Genomic DNA, 21,638 nt, shown 5'->3' on the forward strand with positions numbered 1-21,638 from the left:
TACAGGACGAAAACCAAGTCTGCAGCCTCGTGACCATCGCCGCATTGCTAGTCTTGCAACAAACGAATTATTGTCTACTCGTGAGATAGGTGCAGTTTTACCAACTCCAGTGCCCCACCAAACTGTGTGGAAAAGCTTGAGAAAGAATAAAACAATAAACTTTATGAAAGTGAAGTCCAAACCAAAGCTAACAGAGTTACATCAGTCAACAAGGCTGCAATGGGCAAAAGATCATGTTACCTGGACAACTGAATGGAGAAAAATAGTTTTCTCAGATGAGAAAAAGTTTAACCTGGATGGCCGAGATGGCCAAGCATATTATTGGCATGATACAAGAAAGAATCCCAGGGTCAAATTCAGTAGACAACAAGGTGGAGGTTCAGTAATGATCTGGGCAGCAATCGGATATGAAGGGAAAACAGATTTGGCATTTATGGGCAAATGAATTCTGAGATGTACCAAGCTATGTTATATGAACATCTAATCCCATTTGGTCCTCTCATTGGTAGTCAAGACTGGATCTATCAACAGGACAATGCATCTGTTCACAAGTCAGCCAGTACTACAAAGTGGTTTTCACATGAAAAAATTGAAGTGATGGTTTGGCCAGCACATAGTCCAGACCTTAATCCCATTGAAAACCTTTGGAGTCAACTTGTGGCATTAGTTTATCACCATGGAAAACAATACAACACATCCGATGAACTTAAAGTTGCATTGTATAATGCCTGGGACAAAATTAAACTAAGTGACATTCAAAACCTGCTTGATTCAATGCCTAAACGAGTTGTGGAGGTAATTGACAACAAGGGAGGATCCACAAAGTATTAAAAACCTACTAAATCACCCTTGAGTTTATAAATTGTTTACAACAAAAAATTGTAACAATTCAAATTTTTGATTGTTTATTAAAATGATTGTATACAATACAAAGACTTGTTTATTTCATTATATATTCTTAAGACTAATTAAAATCATCTCATACTGCAACAATTGACTGTGAATGAAAAGAAATTAAAACACAGAAAATTTTCACTTGAGTTTATAATTTCTTTACGGACTGTAGCTAATTAGGGTTTTGTAATTTTGACATGATTTAGTGCTAATTTATAGTACTGAAATATACTAGGCTGTTGATGAAATAATTTGTTGTGTAGGGCATAGAAATTGCTTTAGAAGTTGGATTTAGCCTCTGACTTTAGTGGTGTCATTGCAAAACTGCAGGATGCCAAAGTTGTGGGGATTCATGCATTCTCAGACTATTATGCCACACAGTCTTTAATTAATGTTCTGGAAATTGTGTTGTAACAAGAGGTCATTTTCTTTTTCCTTCTGGTGAATAACTTTATTGACAATATCACTATACTTGTTGGTGAAAAGTAGATTCATTAGATCATGGTACTGGCATTTAGCAATGTATGGCTTTCAAGATTAGTTAACTAATAAATAAGGGATAAACAGTTATCTATTTTCCTCTTAGTTATAAGTTTGAACAAACTCTACTGATTTTAAAACTGTAAACTTACTATTATTATTACAGTGGTGTTAGTAAAGTGTACCCTTCTCAGCTTATATACCAGTACAAAATGCTATGCCAGACTAAGGTCAAAGCATAACTACAGATCATGCTAAGATTTTGTTTATATGCTGTTTGTGTGTATCTGTGTTTGAGAATTGTGTTTAGTATAGTGGCTTTCTGTACTGTGGTATGTGCTGTTTTAAAACAATAATGTTTCAAGACTTCTATGTATGTAGCATGATGCTTGTGCAAGAAAGGACTATTAGCACAATAAGTACTTTATCTGTTCCACAAATGCTTATTTCATTTATTATTATTATTATTATTATTTATTGATTATTTTATGTAATTTTTTTAACTGTTAAGGAAGGAACTAGAGATTCGCTGAGACTATTACCTGACGATAAGGCTGAGTTAGTAGATGCTTTGGCCAAGAGCTTAGGTTTACAAAGAGTTGGCTGGATATTTACTGATCTCATTGCTGAAGATCGTCAAAAAGGAACGGTGAAACATCTTAGGAATTCCGTAAGTATTTTTAATATTTATATTAAATATATTTATATATAATATCATATGGAATAAAATATTGTCACCTTCATTTCAGTTAAAAGTTGTAGGTTGTATCCAAGTCTGAAATTTGTATTATGTGTATCTGATACTTTCGACGGCAGTTTCTTCCTTCAGTTATTTATTTAAATCATTATTATGCTTAGTAATCAGCTAATTTTGCTCTTCACTCTAGAACAGGCATGTGATAACTATGTTCCATACTGTATGAACTCCTTTATGACTTTCTACGGCTCACTTTTTAGATCCTTAATATATTTATATAAGTAATTTAAAATAAACAAGATAATAAAAACTGTAAGACTATAAGTGACAAATTTGAAGATTAGTTATCTGTAGTAGCCACATTTTCTTTAAAATTTACATAAAATCTTGTTTTTAGTTTTAACTCAATTTCACATCAAAACAGTGTCACATTATCCATAGAGTTATTGCCATGCTTACTCTAAAAAGTCTAAGTCAAAATGTGAAGTGGTGTAATGTTGATGATTTGTTGGATTGTTTGGGAAGTACAATAAAACCTCAACTTAACAAACTAATTCAGGCAAGGGTGTGTCCATTAAAGCCAAAAGTCCATTATATAATAATGCAGGTTTTTCCAAATGCACATGTTAAAAAATTCACAAATTAGTTAGTTTATTTGTTTTTACTTATGTGAAACATTTGCGTAATTAAAATTAAGTGTGTATGAAAACTTTAATTTCATAGAAAAGTTGTCTATATGTATTATTGTTTATGTAGTCACTGTAGTTCTTAGATAGTAAATAAATAAGTATATGATCTAAAACATAGACTGAAAATTTTGCCAGTTAAATCAAGGTTTTACTGTACACTTAAGATATCAAAACTATTAAAGAATACAAAATCCATACATACAAAGAAAGGTGACCTTGAAACATGTCAGTAAAAAGTGTTAGGATTAAATTGTTTTACTCCGTTGTTGTGAAAATGAAAGTAAACAAGTTATATTTTTGATATTTAACATTCTTCTGTTACCAGAAAAGTAAAAACACTGTATAAGTAATAAACAAATATTTGCTTTTATGCTGATAAAGTTTTAGCTGGATCAACTGTTCACAAGTAGCGTGCTAAATTCAAAACCAGTGATTTCGAGTTCAGAAATTTTCCATGCTTGGGAAGATTGTCATCATTGAAGATAACCAATTGAAACATTAATTGAAAATAATTGTTACTTGACATGGGAGATAGCAGAGATAGTAAAATCATCAAACAGTACTATATTTGAGCATTTGAAGAAGCTTGGTTATGTAAATTGCTACAATGTTTAGATGCTACATTACCAAAAATAAATTATTGGATAGTATCTCTGGATTCCCTTCAGAAATGAACAAAAAATTTATATTCTCTATTCTTATAACGTTTATTTTGTTTTGAAACCACTTTCTTGACATCAATGCATATTTTAATGGATCTTTTCTAAAATTTTATACAGGCACTTCTCGATATAAGATCTGTTACTTTTCTGTGTTTCTTATATATTAAATATCTTTAATTATTTAAAGAAACAGAAATAATTAATAAAATCAAAGAACAAATATAAAAGTACACTTGATTATTGTTAATAACATTTCACCCATTAATAGTTTTGTTTTCTGATTCATCATCCATATTTTTCGTGCAAATTGTTCCATTTGCAGATGAAGTAGACTGTAAAGAATCTGATAATGAAACATATGGGGTTCTTCCTTTTTTTAAAATATGAGATTTTAAAATTGGTTTCTTTTTTTAATCAAAATTCTCACTTAAATAGGCTAAGAGTGTATTATTTACAGTTGAAGGATCATCTGGTATATTTGCTGTGATGTTTGTTACAGTGAATATTCCTAAATTGAGAAGTGCTTGTATTTTTATTTAATATTGTCATTTCTCTAATTAGTATGTGTAATAGCAAAAATAATCTATAAGCAGATAATTTCTAGTAATTTTCTAATTTATTTAATTTTATTTTAATTTTACGTAATACCATACCATTTTTTTTCCAGAAAACATATTTTTTGAGTGCCCAAGAATGTATAATGGCTGGATATTTTCAAAATCAACATCCCAACCCTTGCAGATTATCTTCAGATGGTTATTTTGGTTCAAAATTTGTAACTGTCTGTGTAACAGGTATCAATTTAAAAAATTCTTCAACTTGAATATGTTTTTAATGGTACATAATTTGTTTTATTTTTATTATAGTTAATTTTATATGTTAATTGGTTATATTGGTTTCTTAATGAATGTAGTTCATTTTCCCACATTAACTATAACCTAATTTTGTTGATGATATAAGCTTCATGCACATTAGTAACCATTTGACCTGTTGGCTTATGTACATAATAAAACCAGTACTGGCATGAAACTGTTACAACAGTCTTTTAGGCAAGAATTCTCATATTTCTTTGAAATTAGTTTGAATCATAAAGTCTTGACTTCTTTAGTCAAGATTCCTGTTCAAAGATTTAGCAAAGTATTTAATAGGAAACTTACCTAAACAGAAATCATCTTTGTACCATCAACAATTTCTTTATCTGAATGTAATTACTGCATGATAGTAGGATGTTTCTTAACATACAAATTAAAATCAAATAATTTATGAACAGATTTTAAAATATCTGTTAACTTTCTTGTTGGTTTTAGGTTTGTCTGCTCTGGATCTAGTGTTACTGGTTTAGAAAAGGCTTTTATCAAATCATGGACAAGCATTTTTAGAAAACTACTAAAGCAGCAGAAAAATTCTAATTTTTTATTTAGTCTGCTATTAATAAATCCTTATTAATAGATAGAAAGAGATGTAGAAAGTTCTATTCTTAGTAGTTTTGAAAATATAAAAATTAATAATTAATTCATGAGTCCTAGTGAATTGCGTATTTTCTAATTTAAGAAAAACACTTGATTTTCTGGTCTAGGCTATCAGGTAATTAAATTGTGTACATTAGTAGTAGGAAATAGTAGTAAAATATATATTTCATCTTAATGTTTAATATAAATCTTTCTAAATGAAACTTCTTCATTAAGTTGTTTTAATATTAATGTAGATGTTCAGGGCTCTAGTTGACATCATCACACATTTGTGATGACTGTTTGTATTCTGAAAAATTGGTAAAATCTCTCAGAATCAGGATTCCTGACACCACTTAGTCAATTACGCAGACTAAGAGATGAATGAACATTTATCTAACTTTTGGAATTTAGAGGAGGGTGAAATAGACCCTCCTATAAATGTGGGTAAGGCAATGGAGTTAGGTTCAAGAAAATCAAATAAATCAAATGATTAACTTTACTTAATAAATATATTTTAATCAAAATCCTTATATACAAAGATAAGATATAAGACATGTTAGAATAACAAAAAATATCTAATTATAATAAAACCTTTCTTAAAAGGGGGAACTTGAACTAATAATCCACTAACTAAATTATTACATGTGGAAAGAGAGAGTTTATAAAAATATGTTATCTTCAGTGACATTCAGTCTTCCATGTGAGAGATGTGATGATGTTTGAGGAGAGTACACAGATTTACAGAACTATATGGCTGTAATACATGGAGTCTAAACTGTTCTCATGAAAGGTCAAGGGCAAAGCTTGATGAACACCTGTGAGCTGAGCTAAACTGACTTAAGTTAAACTAAGCAGATCTGATCTAGCTATCATTCAAGGGTGACCTTTCACCTTTTATTAGAAATCTTCTCCAATCAAATTGTTTAAAATAAGACCTTCACTCTTCCAACGTGCGACAAAAGTTGGGCGGTTTTTGCGGAACAATAGCTTAGTGTGTGAGAAATCCCACACCAAGCTATTGTTTTTGAAGGAACTGTGTTATCTTCCTCCAACTGAACAGGAAGTTCCTTTTTCAACTTAATACAATTTTTACAAAACAAATAAAATTAACGAATTATATTTAATAAATATTTTAACAAAATCTGTTAAAATTAATCACTCATCTTTAGATTCGCACATTAATATTAATTAGTATATTGTTATAGAATAAAAACCTAAAATAAATTCCAATTTTTTAATACAAGAACATCCTAAAACTTTGAATTCTAGATTTTTTTGTTTTCATAACGACACTTTTACACTTGACTAATTATTTTCCATGAATTAGATCTGTAGAGACACCATTTTCCTTTACCCTTTTTAAATTAATATTGAAGTACAGAGTACATGGTAAGAGGAGGTAATATTTTAGTGTTGGTTTAAGAAATGTACTAAGGAAGGATTTCTTGTCTTTTTGCAAACAGACTTGTCTTGTAAATTGATGATGAAATAGTACAAAATATGTTGAATTAAAAAAAACTTTTAGTTTTAAATTTTTCTAAATTTTATATTAAAGTGTTTAACTGAAAACAAGATCTTAGATCCTCTCTTATCAATGAGAATCTATTTTGTTGGAAAAATTTTAGACAGTCAAATAAATTTATTTTAACATTATTACTTTTAAGAATTTTTAAAATAATATATTTATGTGAAAGACATCTGTGTAATATAATTATAATTTTTTTTTTATAAAGATCTGAATTAAAATTGTTCAGTTTATTGTCATTACAGGAGATCAAGACAACCACGTCCACACGGAGGGATATCAAGTGTCAAACCAGTGTATGGCATTGGTGAAGCACAATTGCTTAATCCCTACCAAAGATGCACCAGAGTTAGCATATGTTAAAGAATCTAGTAATGAACAGTACATTCCTGATGTATTTTATAAGGTAAATTAATGTATTATCTGTAAATATATCTGTCTAAAATAATGACAGATTTTGTCTTGTAAAATCATGATTTGAAACTCAACCAAACAATTGCCTTAATCGGGCTATAAATCTGCTATTACTAATGATTAGATACTAAGCAATTTGGAGCTAGAGGTAGATGTTAGGTGCAATCTCTTATCTAAATTAATAATTATAATTTTAATAATTTATTAAATAATATAGAACCATTTGGAAGAAAAGAAGTATCTATGTATTGGGATTTGGAATATTTAGTATACTCATGAATTGATCACAATGTATTGTTTAATATATTATTAGTATACAGTGGGTGATTGGTTAATGAACACAATCTGGTCCAAGACTTTGTTTGCTATCCGAATTGTTCGTTAACCGAATATTGATTTACCCTAGGTTTTTATGGGAATTTGATTAATTCATTCTGGAGACCCCAAAAAATAAAAAATATACTTTCTCACTGTTTATTTATGTATAATAATAAAAATACATATATACACAGTCTTGCATTTTTATTAGTCATGTTTTTCTGTTTGTGGGGGTTAAAGAATCTGTCCAATGTCGATTGCTTTTCTCTCTCCAGGATTTTTCAAAAGTAATTAATAGCATTGTAATTGTAGAGATCCCTACACCTATTAATCTTGACCTGGTTTGGATGCCATTCTAAGACCATTGTTCTGACATCCTCCCTTCTTCAAAAGATCTTTAATAGCAGATATCGGCATTAATCCTCTTTTTCAGAAGAAAACATATCTTGGTGAGTTTGTTGGCGTTCTTCTGTCGTCAGATCAGTTTCAGGTTCCATTATGAGCTCTTCAATGTTCTTTATTTCTCAGATATGATTTTTGTTACTCCTTTAGCTGCTTGAGTCTTCTTGATTATACTGTGTCTTTCTTACATAAGATTGAACTGCAGTCTACTGTATACCTATATAAGCCATACTGCCCAGCAACATCAGACATCTTCTGCCCATTCTCTACTTTTGCTATTATACTCTCACCTTTCGAAAATAAAAATTGACACAAAACTTAACGAGTACCTGTCCGACAGTCTCGCAAATACTATAAAAGAATTGCTTCTGTTAGAAAAATAAAAGGCTGGAATTACAAGGGAGAGTTTCAAAGTTTGGAGGAATACTATCCGATCAGTACATACCTGATTGAGTGTCAATGTCGACGTCTCCCGCACTCAAAAAGTTTCAAATTGTTGCCTGAAGACAAGGGAAGACCAATCGATATTCATTATTTTACATCACTTCTTTTTGTGTTTGTTCTATGAGGTGTTCGTTGTCTGACCATAAAAATATTTTGTGAAGGTGTTTTTTATCCAATTTGTTCATTAACTGAACTGTTCTTTAACTGATCACCCACTGTATTTTATTTCTTAGAGCCACTGCAAACTAGTGCTTTGCAAGAGCAAAATGTTAACAAATGTGCGCTAGCACAACCAATGACGTCAAAGGCTCTGCCCCTTTCTTCTTGTCCACACGGTTTTTCCTTTGCTAGTGCAGCGATACGAGAGTACACTTGCTGTTCACAGAATTCAACAGCGAGAGCAGTCACACTAGCAAGAGAGAGCGGGAAGATGGATGACTACATGAACATGTCGAAAAGAAATAATAGAATTTTATCAATATACATAAATTACATGATTAATAGTTCAGTATTGAAAAGAAAATAGTATAAACGTTGTATGTAAATAGTTATATATAAATAGTTTTTGGCTAGTTGAGCCTAGTTAGGCTTAACTAGTAGGCATGTTTTTCCATGCTGTTTCAAAGTTCAGAACGAAAACTGACTGATTACAAGTATAGGTTATAATAAAATCTTTGTTCTATAGCCAATCCACATCTGTGGAATCCATGTCATGTGGGCTACGTTACACAAGCAGACATTGTGTAGTTTGCAGCTGCTTCGTGCCTGCATAGCTTACCTAGAAAAAACGGCTCATAGCCTCATGGGAAAAAAGACGGGGCTTGGGAGCGTATGCTAGCTGCTGCTTCCTGTAGTTTGTGGCAGCTCTTAAATTGATTAAAGTTTATTACAAAAAAATGCATTATTTAAATCATTTTTTTCATTGAAATTTAACAGTAAATTTATAACTTGTAGATATTTTCTATTAAAACTTGTTTCAAGAATGTTTTACATTCATAATTCAGAGAAAGTATGCTGAAATTACCATAGATTTTCTTCAAATTATGACTGTATTTTAAGTTGAATATTCTCTTACTTTATAATTGAGAGAAATAATAGCTTAAGTAATTGAAATATATCAATGTTTAGTCAGTCAATGGAAGCATTGGAAGGTACTAAATAAAATCAATATAAAATCTATTTTGACAGAAAATAATGGATCCTCATTCTCCATACAGAAAAAATCTTGTGTTTATTTCTGTCAAACTGCAGCCCAGAGTTATTTTTCAATGATAATCCCCCCCTTTGATCCCTCAAAGAACACACCCAAAACTTCTGGGTGTGTTCTTTGATAAAAAGCTTACATTTCCTTCCTCTTTGCATTATCTGAAGAAGAGTTGCACCAAGGTATTGAATATGTTAAAACTTTTGTTCTCAGTATCTTGGGGAACTGACATTCATATTTACATTAATGCACATCTTAAAGGATAGAATATAAAGTCTATTTTGAAATAGTATGGAAAATCAGGCTCAAAAACAGTATCTGCAAGATGATTTTTCAGCAAACATAATTTTATAGCTTAAAGGAAAGACAACTGCTTCCTCCTAATAGAGCTGAGATTTAATGCCTCAACATACAGTTTCTGTATGGGAGATGTATAAAGAGCATCTGTACATAAAAACAGTGCCAATGATGCATTTTAAGTGCAGAGTCTCATGTCAAATGCATAATCAAGATCCTTTTCCATGTTCTTGCACCCTGCTTACTGTACAGGTCACAATGGATTCCAATCTCTCCCAAATATCAAATGATCCACTACTATGTATACTGTCTGTTATTTGTGGAACTTATCAGAAATGGATTTTACTTTCATATACATCAATAGTTTCAAAGAGAGATCATACAGGAATCATGGGTATGCTGTAATGTTGTGGTAAACATCCAACTTTCCACAATGACGTTCTCTGCTGAATAATGTGCAGTCTGTATTGCACTTAAACAGTTCATAGAAGCCATCACCACAGCCTTATTTTTAAAACTCACCCACCTCTTTATCTTTTGATAAGAGAAGATCAATTTGCCTAAAGGCATCGGGGCACTCGTATTTTCTCCTAGTACATTTTAATTATTTGTCCTGGTTTTAACCATGACTATGTAGATTATTTTAAAGGTTGTTCTTTTAGCCTTTTAGATATTATTTTCAAAGTGAAATATGTTTTGTGATTTATTATAAATTTAAAATTTCTATTTTGTCATTTTTAATGTAACACATAACTTTTATCTTAGGAAAAAGACAATTACGGAAATGAAGTTAGTAAACTAGCAAGACCCTTTCCTGTGGAGTACTTACTGCTGGACGTGCCGGCATCCACCCCGGTGGAACCACAGTACACATTCGTCGTGGATTCGACCGTTCGATCGTTTCCGGTCGAAAATAGACTGATTGAAGGCCATATTCAGGCAAGTTTATAGTCTTTATTTCTTGATCTTATGATTTTAACCTTTTTGTAATAAATTGAGAAAGAAAATAATATTTTTATATTAATATAAATTTTTTAAAAAGCTTTTCATATATAAAAATATAAAATAATTTATATTGTTAATTTAAATAATAGCTAGGGGCGCCCCTAGTGGCCGTTTTTGGAACACCATGACAGAAAGAAAGAGACTGCCCATTTTTTCAGCTTTTATATAGTAGATTAGTGTTTTTTGTTAATGAATTTTTCTCTTTTTAGATAATAATTGAAAATATTTTAAAATACATACATTTTTTTTTAATTAAAAGAGTAAATATAAATTAATGTTGAGCTTTTAACAATTTCAACATTTTACTAAGATTTAATTCAGTATATTCACACTGCCAAATGGCACGTGTTTACTAGGTATGGGACGATACCAAATTTCTCCCAATTCTGATTTTTTTGAGTACTTTCATTTTTCTAAACTAAAATGTATTATAAATCATAAAGTTTATTAGGAGCATGGTACATTCGTTAATTAATAAACATTTAGCTTAAGAATGATTCTGCATTTCCCAGTCATTTTCCAATCTTTCAAAAAAAAAAAAAAACCCTGAAAATTCTCTGTTTATATTTGAATATGCCTGCTTTTATTGTGTACTTCAAATAAATTCGTAATCTTTATCTGAAATAAATTAATAGCTGCAAATTCTTTGAGGGTAGTGTTGCACTAATTCTTTTTTATTCAAAGAACAATCCCATCGCATCCCCTAGGGTTGATGACGCAATGACGGGGGAAGGTAAATGAGAAGGTGTGCTTCTTTCGATTGGCATGCCTCGTAAATGCCTTAATTTCATTATATTTAACACTAAATTGAGGTTTGGCAAACGATGCAAGGCACCAAACAAATATCGTCGTCATCACGAGTTAACCAATTTTTGAATTTATTCACTTGAGCTAAACTTTCCTAAATGTACAATTGCATAAATTTTTGGGGGGAGAACGATGAGTCAGTCTAGATTTTCATCTGACTTATCTTGAAAACTCAATTTTTAAAATTCAAAATGGCAGTAGACTTAGCATGAACAAGTATTTTACTTAGAATCATGTTTGAAAATTTAACATACTACAGGATCATCTGCGAATCATAACAAAAACTTTCATAATTATAATAAGAAAGGAAAGTTTGTTTATATTGATGAAATGACTGTTTCATCCTAGCACACTTTTCCTGTAGATGGACTTATCAAACTGGATAGCCATATGCATATGCCAAAAAATCCAAAAAAAAGGAGCTATGTATTATGACTGAGGAGGGACCTGTTAGATCCAAAATAAATAGAAGAAAATTGTATCTCGAGGTCATTCTGTTCGGTGGCTATCCAGTTTGATAAGTCCGTCTGTAGGAAATAAAACAATGGACAAAAAGCAATCTGAATAATAAAAACACTTATTATATAAAATTATTTTTAATATTCAGTATTTTTTCAATTAAAATAATACCGTATTTTATGGACTATAAGACGCACTTTTTTCTTCGAAAAATTGCCTCCAAAATTTAGGTGCGTCTTATAGTCCATAGCATTTTATAGGTATTTTAAAAAAAAAATTGCTTAAAAATTAAGATGCGTCTTATAGTCTGTAGCGTCTTATAGTCCGTAAAATACGGTAATAATTTTGTATAAATATATTTTATAATTTTGTTTATATTTTAAACTGTTTTTCCAACGCTTAAATATTTTTGCCAATTGCCAACCAGTTGGCAACTCTAATGTCACTGTATCCCCCCCTAAAATGGGGACAGTTAGTACTAACCAAGTAGTCTCTCTCATCATAAAAGGAAAGGCTCCCATGATAGACATCATCTCTATATGAGGTGTCACATACTCTCTGCTTTGTCAACATGAATGCTTCCAATAAACTAATACTTATAAGTAAAAAATAAAAGGAATATGGCCGGCATTATTGACATTTAATAAATAAAAATATAAATACGACTTTTTCACACAGGTAAACACCTTGCTTTAGTCCTTCTTTTTTGCCGTTACACCGTCGGCAATCCTTAAAATTCACAAAGTTACGGAGACGACCTTCCTTTTTAGGCTACTGCCTCCGCAAAAAAACATAAAAATATAAAAACAGGCATTTAAATTTTTATTTATTAAATGTAAATAACACCAGCCATGTTCCTTTTATTTTTTACTTAAATGTAATATTATGATAGTGGCAAAGAACACCAGAGGATGCTCTACCTGTTTTTATATTTTTACATTTTTTTGCGGAGGCAGTAGCCTAAAAAGGAAGGTCGTCTCCGTAACTTAGTGAATTTTAAGGATTGCTGATGGTGTAATGGCAAAAAAGAAGGACTAAAGCAAGGTGTTTACCTGTGTGAAAAGTCGTATTTATATTTTTATTTATTAAAACTAATACTTAATTGTTAATATCATAATTTTAAAAGTTTTTAATCTTTTACTGAAACAAATAAAATGATTCTTCCACATTCAGTATGAAAATTAATTAAGAATTGAAAATCATGACTAGATTTGCTCAATTCCGATTATCAGAAAATGCCCGATTTTTCTGATTAATTTTTCCTTCTAGTGTTTACCCTAACATTAAAGTACTTTTGTCGTTATTCCAAATTGTAGCATCGGTCTATAAGTGGTATATTCCATTCTTCTTTTCATTTTTGCAACTCTGGAGATATCTTTTTTCTTTTATTATTTATTTTTGACTCTCTGTTCTATGAGTACTAAAAAAGGCCTTTTTCTTGCCTGTGGTGGGGGGTGAGGACTAGAGATATTCAAGTCGCCATCCACGAAAAACTTCCAGGATGCTGTCCAAATTTGATCCCAGAGTGGTCAGTTGACACCTCGATCGTCCGGCCATCTCTCTGGAGATATCAGGAAAGTTGAGCTAAATTAAATCAATTCACTTTAAGCCCACACTCTTCGGACAAGTAAAATAATCATCATATAGATATCATTGAAACTATTGAAGCTCTTTGAACAGAAAGAGATCAACTTTTAATATCAGAATTTTTGTTAAAGAAGAATTTAATTTACTTATTTTTAATGATGTGAATTTATAAAATGTATAATCTATTGACAAACTCCAGATTTATCTTGAAAAAATCTTCATTGTTATACTTCCTACAAAGTGTATTTTGAGCTTTTGATCCCTCCTTGGAATTGTCATAAATAAATAAAATAAAAAGACAACTCTATTTATGCCATTCATCAACCAGTTCATTGAGGTGCAAACAGCACACTCAAGTAAGTGTGGAAGTAACCTGACAAGGATCAAAGTGCTCTAAAGCTACCCAACTGTTAAAAACAATGTAGACAGCCTTGTTAAGAGGACATCTATGTAAAATAATGCAAATGCATCAAATAATAGCTAGCAGCTTTGCTTGAAACACTGTAGGAATAAAGAAACCTCTACTGACCATCCCCTATGCTGCTATCAGTTTTTGATTCATTTATAAACCAGACTATCCTGTGGATAAAAGATTACCCTACCCGTATGCAGTAAAGGTGAATAGGAAAGGAGATTAGATAATACATAAACCAAGGTAACGTTCTGTCAGAACCCATCAGAAAGATGTCTTCCTCTTGTCTCTCTCAATAAAGCCAAATAACCAAAGACAGACAAAAATGTCTAAGAATAAGTTAACCATTGTACTTTAGCCTGCAGAGAGCCCTCCTTGCCTCAGCCCGAATAAAGAGGTGAAGGAACACCAAGTAGGATCTCAATCAAACATAGACATTAGGGATTATAGGGTCGTAGACATGGTCCTAATAATAGAAAACCATGCAATATGCTGAAAATTGAAAAATTTTTTGTGACTGTCTTTGTAAAACATCCTAGGCCACCAAATTAAGGCAGCATAAGCTATTTTAGGTCAAACCGTGTAGTAAAATCCAAAATAGCACACATGGCTGTAGACCCTAGAATTTACCAAGAGTACCTCTACATAACCAGAAGATACACCCGTCCTTATCGAGCACCGTGTCGAGATGTAAAATATATAACAAGCTAGAATCGAGTAAAAACCCCAATGTGAAACCCTCAAAAAGAATAATAGTTTTATCGGGATTGATGTCGTCATAAAGCTTAACAAACTCGGTTGCTTTGAATTTATGATATGTTGACAAACTTTTGCTTTATATGAAGCTTTATGATTGTATTTATAAAATCCATTAGGTTTTTGGTCCCTCGTCAAATGTCTTTTTTTGATGTGTCTATAATTATCCAATAGTTTCGGTCGACAAATTATAAATTGCAAATTTTACGTAAAATACATTTTCTTTGTTACAGGACTTCAATGCTTTGGTTCAGTACATGAATCAGTTTGCAAAAAGTAGGTTTTTGGAGGCCATGTCGGATTTCCACGTGCTTATGTACGTCGCCACCACGGATATGTTGCCTCTTAAGGTATATCAAAGTCATTTTTTTCTTTTAAAGATTTAAAAAGAAACTTAATTAAAACAACATTGACATTTTTTAAAGGATCATCTGGAACCTTTATTAGAGGCCGTAAGAACAAAAAATCGGGAACTGGCGATGGACTGGTGTCGAAGCGAACACTGGGCGACGGTGGAGCACTTGATGGCTGCGCAAGGTGAGAAAATTTTACATTCTTAAAAATCAAATATTTGTGGATTCTCTTGTATTATAACTAACTACCTGGGCTATTCATAACATTATTATTAAATTCAATTGTGATATCAATTGGAAAAAGGAATATTCCATTATTTTGAAATGTAGTTGTATTCTGTAATTTTTAATCGGTCGTCTTTTAGGACCCAGCAGATTCCAACTATTATTAGTGTTTTAGTCAACGTGGACTTAATTTGAAATTATTGCACATTACATCCACATTGCCATTTTTAAAAAATATATTAAAAATGGGTTACTTTTCTTACGTTGAAACAAATCTATATTCAAGCAACTCGCTTTATAGCCATCTATAACAACTTTTCTGTCAGTTATCATATCTAAAGAGTTTGTGGATAGGAAGATAATTTCATGTTTGGATGATTTCTGAAGATGAGTCTTTTTAGTGTTTTCCTGTTAATACTGTATAATAACTATCCAACCATTGGGAGTGAAAATATTGCTGATTTTACAGCTAGCATTTTCAATTATTCCAAATTCACCATTGTCACATGGAAGATAGACCAAAAATTTTAGTATCAGGTCACTCTTATTGTTCTGCTGCAACATCATTTCCAGTCACAGATTTTAAGAGGCCAATTGAGGTTTTCGTATTTTTATTTTAGCCACTGCACGAATCAATAAAATACGATTCATTTCTAAAATGAATACACATTTCAATCTACAACAACTAATATTATTCATTATAAGTATTAGATTTGTCCATTTCCCACTGTGGCAATAAGTTTATCTTGGAAAATGTAAAATTTGGACTTGATCCACTTTAGAATTGAACCCTTCGTGTAATGTTTTATTAGTTTTTATGAAATTTTATTAAATTTGCTTCCATATATTTTGAAAAATAATATAAAGAGAAATTTGTTAAGTTTAAATCAGATTTTATGATGACCAGATGGCCAATACAGTTAAGATGTTAGCCTACTGCTTCGGAGACCTGTTATTGAATCCAGATGGTTGTTAGAGAACTTCCTTGCGGGTGACGGGGCCCTTAGTGTTACAGTGAGGAAAGAGTAAAAAGGGAGAAGGTTACCGATACCATAAACAATCATAAAGACCCAAATCGTACGTCCACCACTGCATTTGGAGGTAGGAACTTGGAATGTTCTAGATTTTTGCCACACTTTGGGATAACCAGGTATTCTTTGCCTACGAATATAAGACTTATATGTTTTTGATTTGTTTTGTTGATAAATGATTTTGCCCTGCTTTATACTCTGCTGCCCACAACACTACACATATTATAAAAGGGCTTTGTCTGGTAAATTGTTGAAATTAAAATATCAAATAGTAGAGATAACAGAAACTTATCATGCTGCTACTTCTATCATCGGTATGCATTTCGGAGCACGCGATCCTCTTCGGCCATACATAAAAATATATAGATACCTACAACAAAAATTTTTTGTTTATATACAAATGAAATAACTCGAGACATTTAAAACTCCACTTCAAAAGAAAATTTCTCAAACTAACCTGTTGTAGAACAAATTTGCGGAGAAATTGGCATTAGTTACAATTTACAATTTGAAACATACCTAAAATAATTTTTTAAAAGTTTTAAAAATCTATAAATGTACACACATAATACCAGTTTACAAACTGACTTGTTCCAAAATTTATTTTCACTCACACTGCACAGTACCCTGAGGATTCATTATAAACAGGCCAAAATTTAATGGGACTTAAATTATAATTATATAACACCAGTTTTGAAACACTTGCCTACAGGATCTCAAAAGAAAATCTCTCGATAAGCCATTATGTAGCGGTTGCAATTACAATTCACATTACGGTATCGTATGATTATTATTATCCCCCCCATTGGGTAAAAGTGACAACTGGGATTTACATATTTACTCTTCATTCTTATTTATTCAATATTTTTCATCAACATCTTGTATTCTTAAATGCTCATAATATTGTCTATCTATTAACTCCACTATAGTATTTGAGATTTTAGTTTCAATTACACGTATTGCTCGATGGCTAATTTCCTTATCGAAACCTCGGCGTGCTTCGGTAAATCTGGTGCACTCTCGTGCGAATTTTTTTTATAGTTCTTAAAAACGTGGAACGAACCTTCCTTTATTTTTGAAGCCTTCTATAATATGCTGGACGGTGGAAGCATTTATAATCCTTTTTTCATTCTTACATAAAAAAATCTAGCAACAAGTTCTATAACCTTCCCAGCAAAGATATTTAAAATTGCATGTAGTTCCACCTGTTAAAAAAATGTCTCTACCTTAAAATTAAGCTGCGACGAGTCGAGTCGTATAAAAAATTTTTAAATGCTAATAACAAATAAAATCGCCATCTCTGCCCTCCCTCGTTCTTTAACCACCCAATTCCCAAAAATTTCTAAATTTATAATTATTAACAAGATTGGTCTAGCCAAGCCGATAGCACGTTCCACAAAAGCAAATCAAATATTAATTTTGTTTAAAATAATTATAAATTCTTGGATTCAAGTAGTTCAGAAGAATTTTTCACTGAATATACAGTAAGGGATGTGGTTTATAGACGTGAACGTAATATTTAAACATTAAAGAATTCTATTCAAAGTATCCTGACGATGGATACACAGATAGTGGAAAGCGTCAGATAGAAAAAAACCTATTACAGCAACTATTTTTAATTTTGTCTTTAATTTACAATAATTCAGTTAAGGCTCAATATATGAAATAACATTTCTTCACATTTAATTCTTTTATCATTTATACAAAGACTTATTTCAATTCTAAGTCAATTGAAGATGAAATACAAGTCTGAAAAGAGTTTTTACAAGTGAAGTCATTGCGCAATAAATGGATTGAACAGAACGTAAGACTTAGGTAACGAAAGTGAAGTCGTTGCGCATACGTGTGGACGTGCGGGATAAATGGATCGAATCGATCGTTCGTGTTCGCGTCTGTAATTTTTTAATTGCCGAGAATTAAAAGTGCCAAACGTGTGCGCCGATATATTCAAATAAACGCGTTCCTTCCCACGAATTAAAATCGTTATTGCATTCTAGACGTTACGAGTTAAGAAACGAATTGGCAAACTGTCCGGCGTATTGCTTTCGCATATTCTAAAAATTTTAAACGATGCACGACAAAGTAATCTCGTGAGGAATAATCGACTACCTTTACAGCTTATTATACGTAAGACTAGATAAATTGTTTGATGATTTGAAGCATACGTGTAATAATTTTTTGAGCACATTTTTTATCAGATTTATTGGTAATGCAATTCCTAATTGTAAATGTTCGTTCCTTTCGACTGGCCGAAATCAAAATCGATCTACCACATAAATTTGAGGGTTAGGGGTACCCTGTACTAATGCTAATATTTATTTTGCAGGGGAAACTCAAAATGACTAGTAGACCCTAATTATTATAATGTCTTACTTCAAGCAATAATATCCTATTAGAATTTTTTAAACACCACTTTTTTGAGTAAACGAACATTTTTAAGATCCTCGCCACGTGGCCGATAACGAGGAATCGATATTGGTCAAACATTAATCGTTTTATTATTTGCCTATAGTGCAGTAGTTTAAATTGTTGGCTGCATTATGTAATAACTTATTATGTTAGTTATAATTGTTTTGTGTTCTTTTATTGTTAGTCCATAAAGTCTTTTCGCTATTTGTAGTCGTATTTACTTACCTCGTTTAACATTTATCATTTGGTTATAAAATGTTAGAGGCAAGTCTCAATAATCACTTTATAATTTTCTGAACATTTATTGTAGATTACTGTAATAACAAAGAATTCTAAAATAATTATAAACACAACAGGTTTGCTTAGAATGTATTAAATTGTAACTTTTAAATATACAAAGATTGACACTTACATATTCAAAATTATCTAACTCAATTGCTGGTACTTACTTTATCGTTTCTTGCTCCCAATTTGAACAATCGTCGACAATGCTATTGTTACGCAGATGGTCGGATTTGTTTCTCTCCGTCTCGGTACGTCCGTCGTTTTTAATCCGGGACTCGGACTAGACGGTTGAAATTAACAAAATGTGCCAGAAATTTTATATTTTGTCTACGATCTTGGAAGACGAGTACATTTTGTATTTTTGCATTTTCCTCCTAATGATATTGGCCACGTATGTAGTGGTCGGTGATTAATTTGACAAAACAGTATGCATGTCACATAATAGAAACTTTTTTCATTAACTCAAGATAGAAACAGCGATTGTATTAAGCTTATTATTGTTGTAGCCAGCTACAACTATAATAAACTTCACTTATATATTAAATCTATGAAATTAATAATAATTAATTTTAAGTACATCTAATTTTTTTTTAAAATTTAATTATTAATAAATTAGACGTACTCGAGAAATTGAAATATTTTATTTATAATACTTATTTCCAGAAAACACTTCGTCTCTGCCTCACTTAAACACTAGTGCTGCCGTCGGAGCATCTTCGAACCCGATGTGGACATGTAGATTTTGCACATTCCTGAATCAGCCCGGCAGCGAAGTCTGCGAAATGTGCAGGCTCCCGCACTGATTCTCTTTGCCCGCGCTTTTGTCCGTAATACTTTAAAGTCGACGAGATTACAAAAATTTGCATTTACGGAAGAACAAAAAGTACACACGAATAACTCCTTTTTGATACAAATAGAACTTATAAAAAAATAATAAAACCCAACTTTAGGATTATTTAATAGAAAATTCTAAATTGCCTTTAGATTTATTACGGTACCGTTTTACGTCAGCTCGTCCGCTTTACGACGCCACGGACACGTCACGCCCGAACGCAAGCCGGAGAGGAATTTCTTATTTCTATTTATCCGGACGACAATCCGAGACGACGGGGGAAGGAAAAGTAATTGTTGGGTTAAATTTGAAACAAAATGTATTGTTTACGAGAGTAAAATTAATGAAAATATATGTTGAGTGTTAAAAAAAAAACATGTTTGTTATTATTTTTCCTGACAAATTTTGCACATTTTTAAATGACATGTTATTTATTTTGGAATGTTAACAAAATTAGATTTGAGAATATTTCAAGTTGCTCAATTTGCATCATCTTGGTTCGAATAGAGAGCGTCCCTCTCTCGAGTTACATGGTCTTGCGTTGTCAAAGAAGTAATAGAATAGTCTGCACAACTTTTGATATTTAATTGTTTATTTCTCAGTGTATATCTGTTTATCTAATTATTATTATTATCATCTTGTAACAAAATATTAAAAAAATATGTAAAAAAAATCATAAATTTTTATATAAAAAAAATATGCTTTTAAATTAATAGAACTGCAATAAAAACGGTATTCCTCTATATAAAATACTGTGAATGCATTTCTATTTTGTTACAAATTGGCTAGCTCGTCGCGCGGTTACGTTTCATCCGAGATCGGCAACGAAATCGATAAAGTTCCGCAGTCCGCAAGAGTATCGAGACGTCGGTTTATTATTGCATTTAAAATAGACGTCGAAGCAAAATTCCCACGGCACGTCGAAGCAAAAATATTTCTTAATACGGTATTTACTCGAGTAATCCGTACTCTCGATTTTTTTCGAGATACCGATCATAAAAAAAAAAAATGTAAATTAAATTGGACAAGTTTTACTAATGTATGATCGTAACACAATAGCAACCTTCCCTCTGTTTTGTGGCATTTGATACGGCAGACCTCGGTTTACGAGTCCACGTCGAGACTTCTTTTTATTTTTGTTTAATTCGAATCAAACTGCTAAAAGACCAATAGCTTAAGCTAAGAAATAATATAGGTATAAAGATTACTTACTGTCTTGGTTGTATACTTTTATTTATCCAAATTTTCATAAAATTACTCTCTCAAAAACAGATGATAGTTACAACCATTATTAATAAGTATATTCATCACTAGTAAAGTATGCAAAACACAGTAACGGGAAGCACCGTAGACTTTGTTTTGAAACCATGCAGAGAGTTTTTGGAAAAGCGTGTGGAGTATTTGGGTAAATACAATAGTTTTAATATTCTAGTAGACCCAGTCTTAAAAAGTACAATTATTTTATTTTGAATCAGTCGGTGTAACCGTGTGGATTACTTCGAGTTTTACTTGCTATCTATCTTATCCGTTTAGTCGTGTCCGACTCTCGGTCACTCTATGAATCAAAGCTCTCCATCCTGCACAGCCTCCTTCAATTCTGTTACACGGGGTGTATTGATACAGTGGTTACACACTTTCAGGAGTGATAGAGTACGCCTAGACGATGGGAAATCACATAGCAGTGCACGGTCGGAAATGCTTTCCTGGAGCGGTAGTGACGACACAAAACACAAAGGAAGGAAGGACACGAACAGGGTGAGAAAACATGTTTATTATTCTTAGTATAGCAAAAATGCTGGAACGTGTTTGGCTGGTGCAGTGACATCTATCGCTTATGCCAGCCAAAGAAGGCCCAGCATTTTTGCTATACTAAGAATAATAAACATGTTTTCTCACCCTGTTCGTGTCCTTCCTTCCTTTGTGTTTTGTGTCGTCACTACCGTGCCAGGAAAGCATTTCCGACCGTGCATTGCTATGTGATTTCCCATCGTCTAGGTGCA

The 21,638-nt window shown here is 31.8% G+C and overlaps 1 protein-coding gene across 1 annotated transcript in view; it reads left to right on the top strand.

Moving 5' to 3' along the window:
* The window catches only part of Npl4 (nuclear protein localization 4), a 71,202-nt gene extending 51,457 nt beyond the window's left edge, over positions 1–19,745 (top strand). Inside the window, exons 9-15 of the mRNA XM_067287360.1 lie at positions 1,886–2,044; positions 4,090–4,216; positions 6,644–6,804; positions 10,243–10,416; positions 14,737–14,853; positions 14,929–15,040; positions 19,470–19,745. Coding sequence (XP_067143461.1) covers positions 1,886–2,044; positions 4,090–4,216; positions 6,644–6,804; positions 10,243–10,416; positions 14,737–14,853; positions 14,929–15,040; positions 19,470–19,609 — 990 coding nt within the window. The 3' untranslated portion in view covers positions 19,610–19,745. The remainder of the gene's footprint in view (positions 1–1,885; positions 2,045–4,089; positions 4,217–6,643; positions 6,805–10,242; positions 10,417–14,736; positions 14,854–14,928; positions 15,041–19,469) is intronic.
* The last annotated feature ends 1,893 nt before the right edge of the window (positions 19,746–21,638 follow it).

The sequence above is a fragment of the Centruroides vittatus genome, unplaced genomic scaffold (assembly GCF_030686945.1).
Source record: "Centruroides vittatus isolate TY-2023 unplaced genomic scaffold, ASM3068694v2 scaffold_450, whole genome shotgun sequence".
Taxonomy (NCBI): domain Eukaryota; kingdom Metazoa; phylum Arthropoda; class Arachnida; order Scorpiones; family Buthidae; genus Centruroides; species Centruroides vittatus.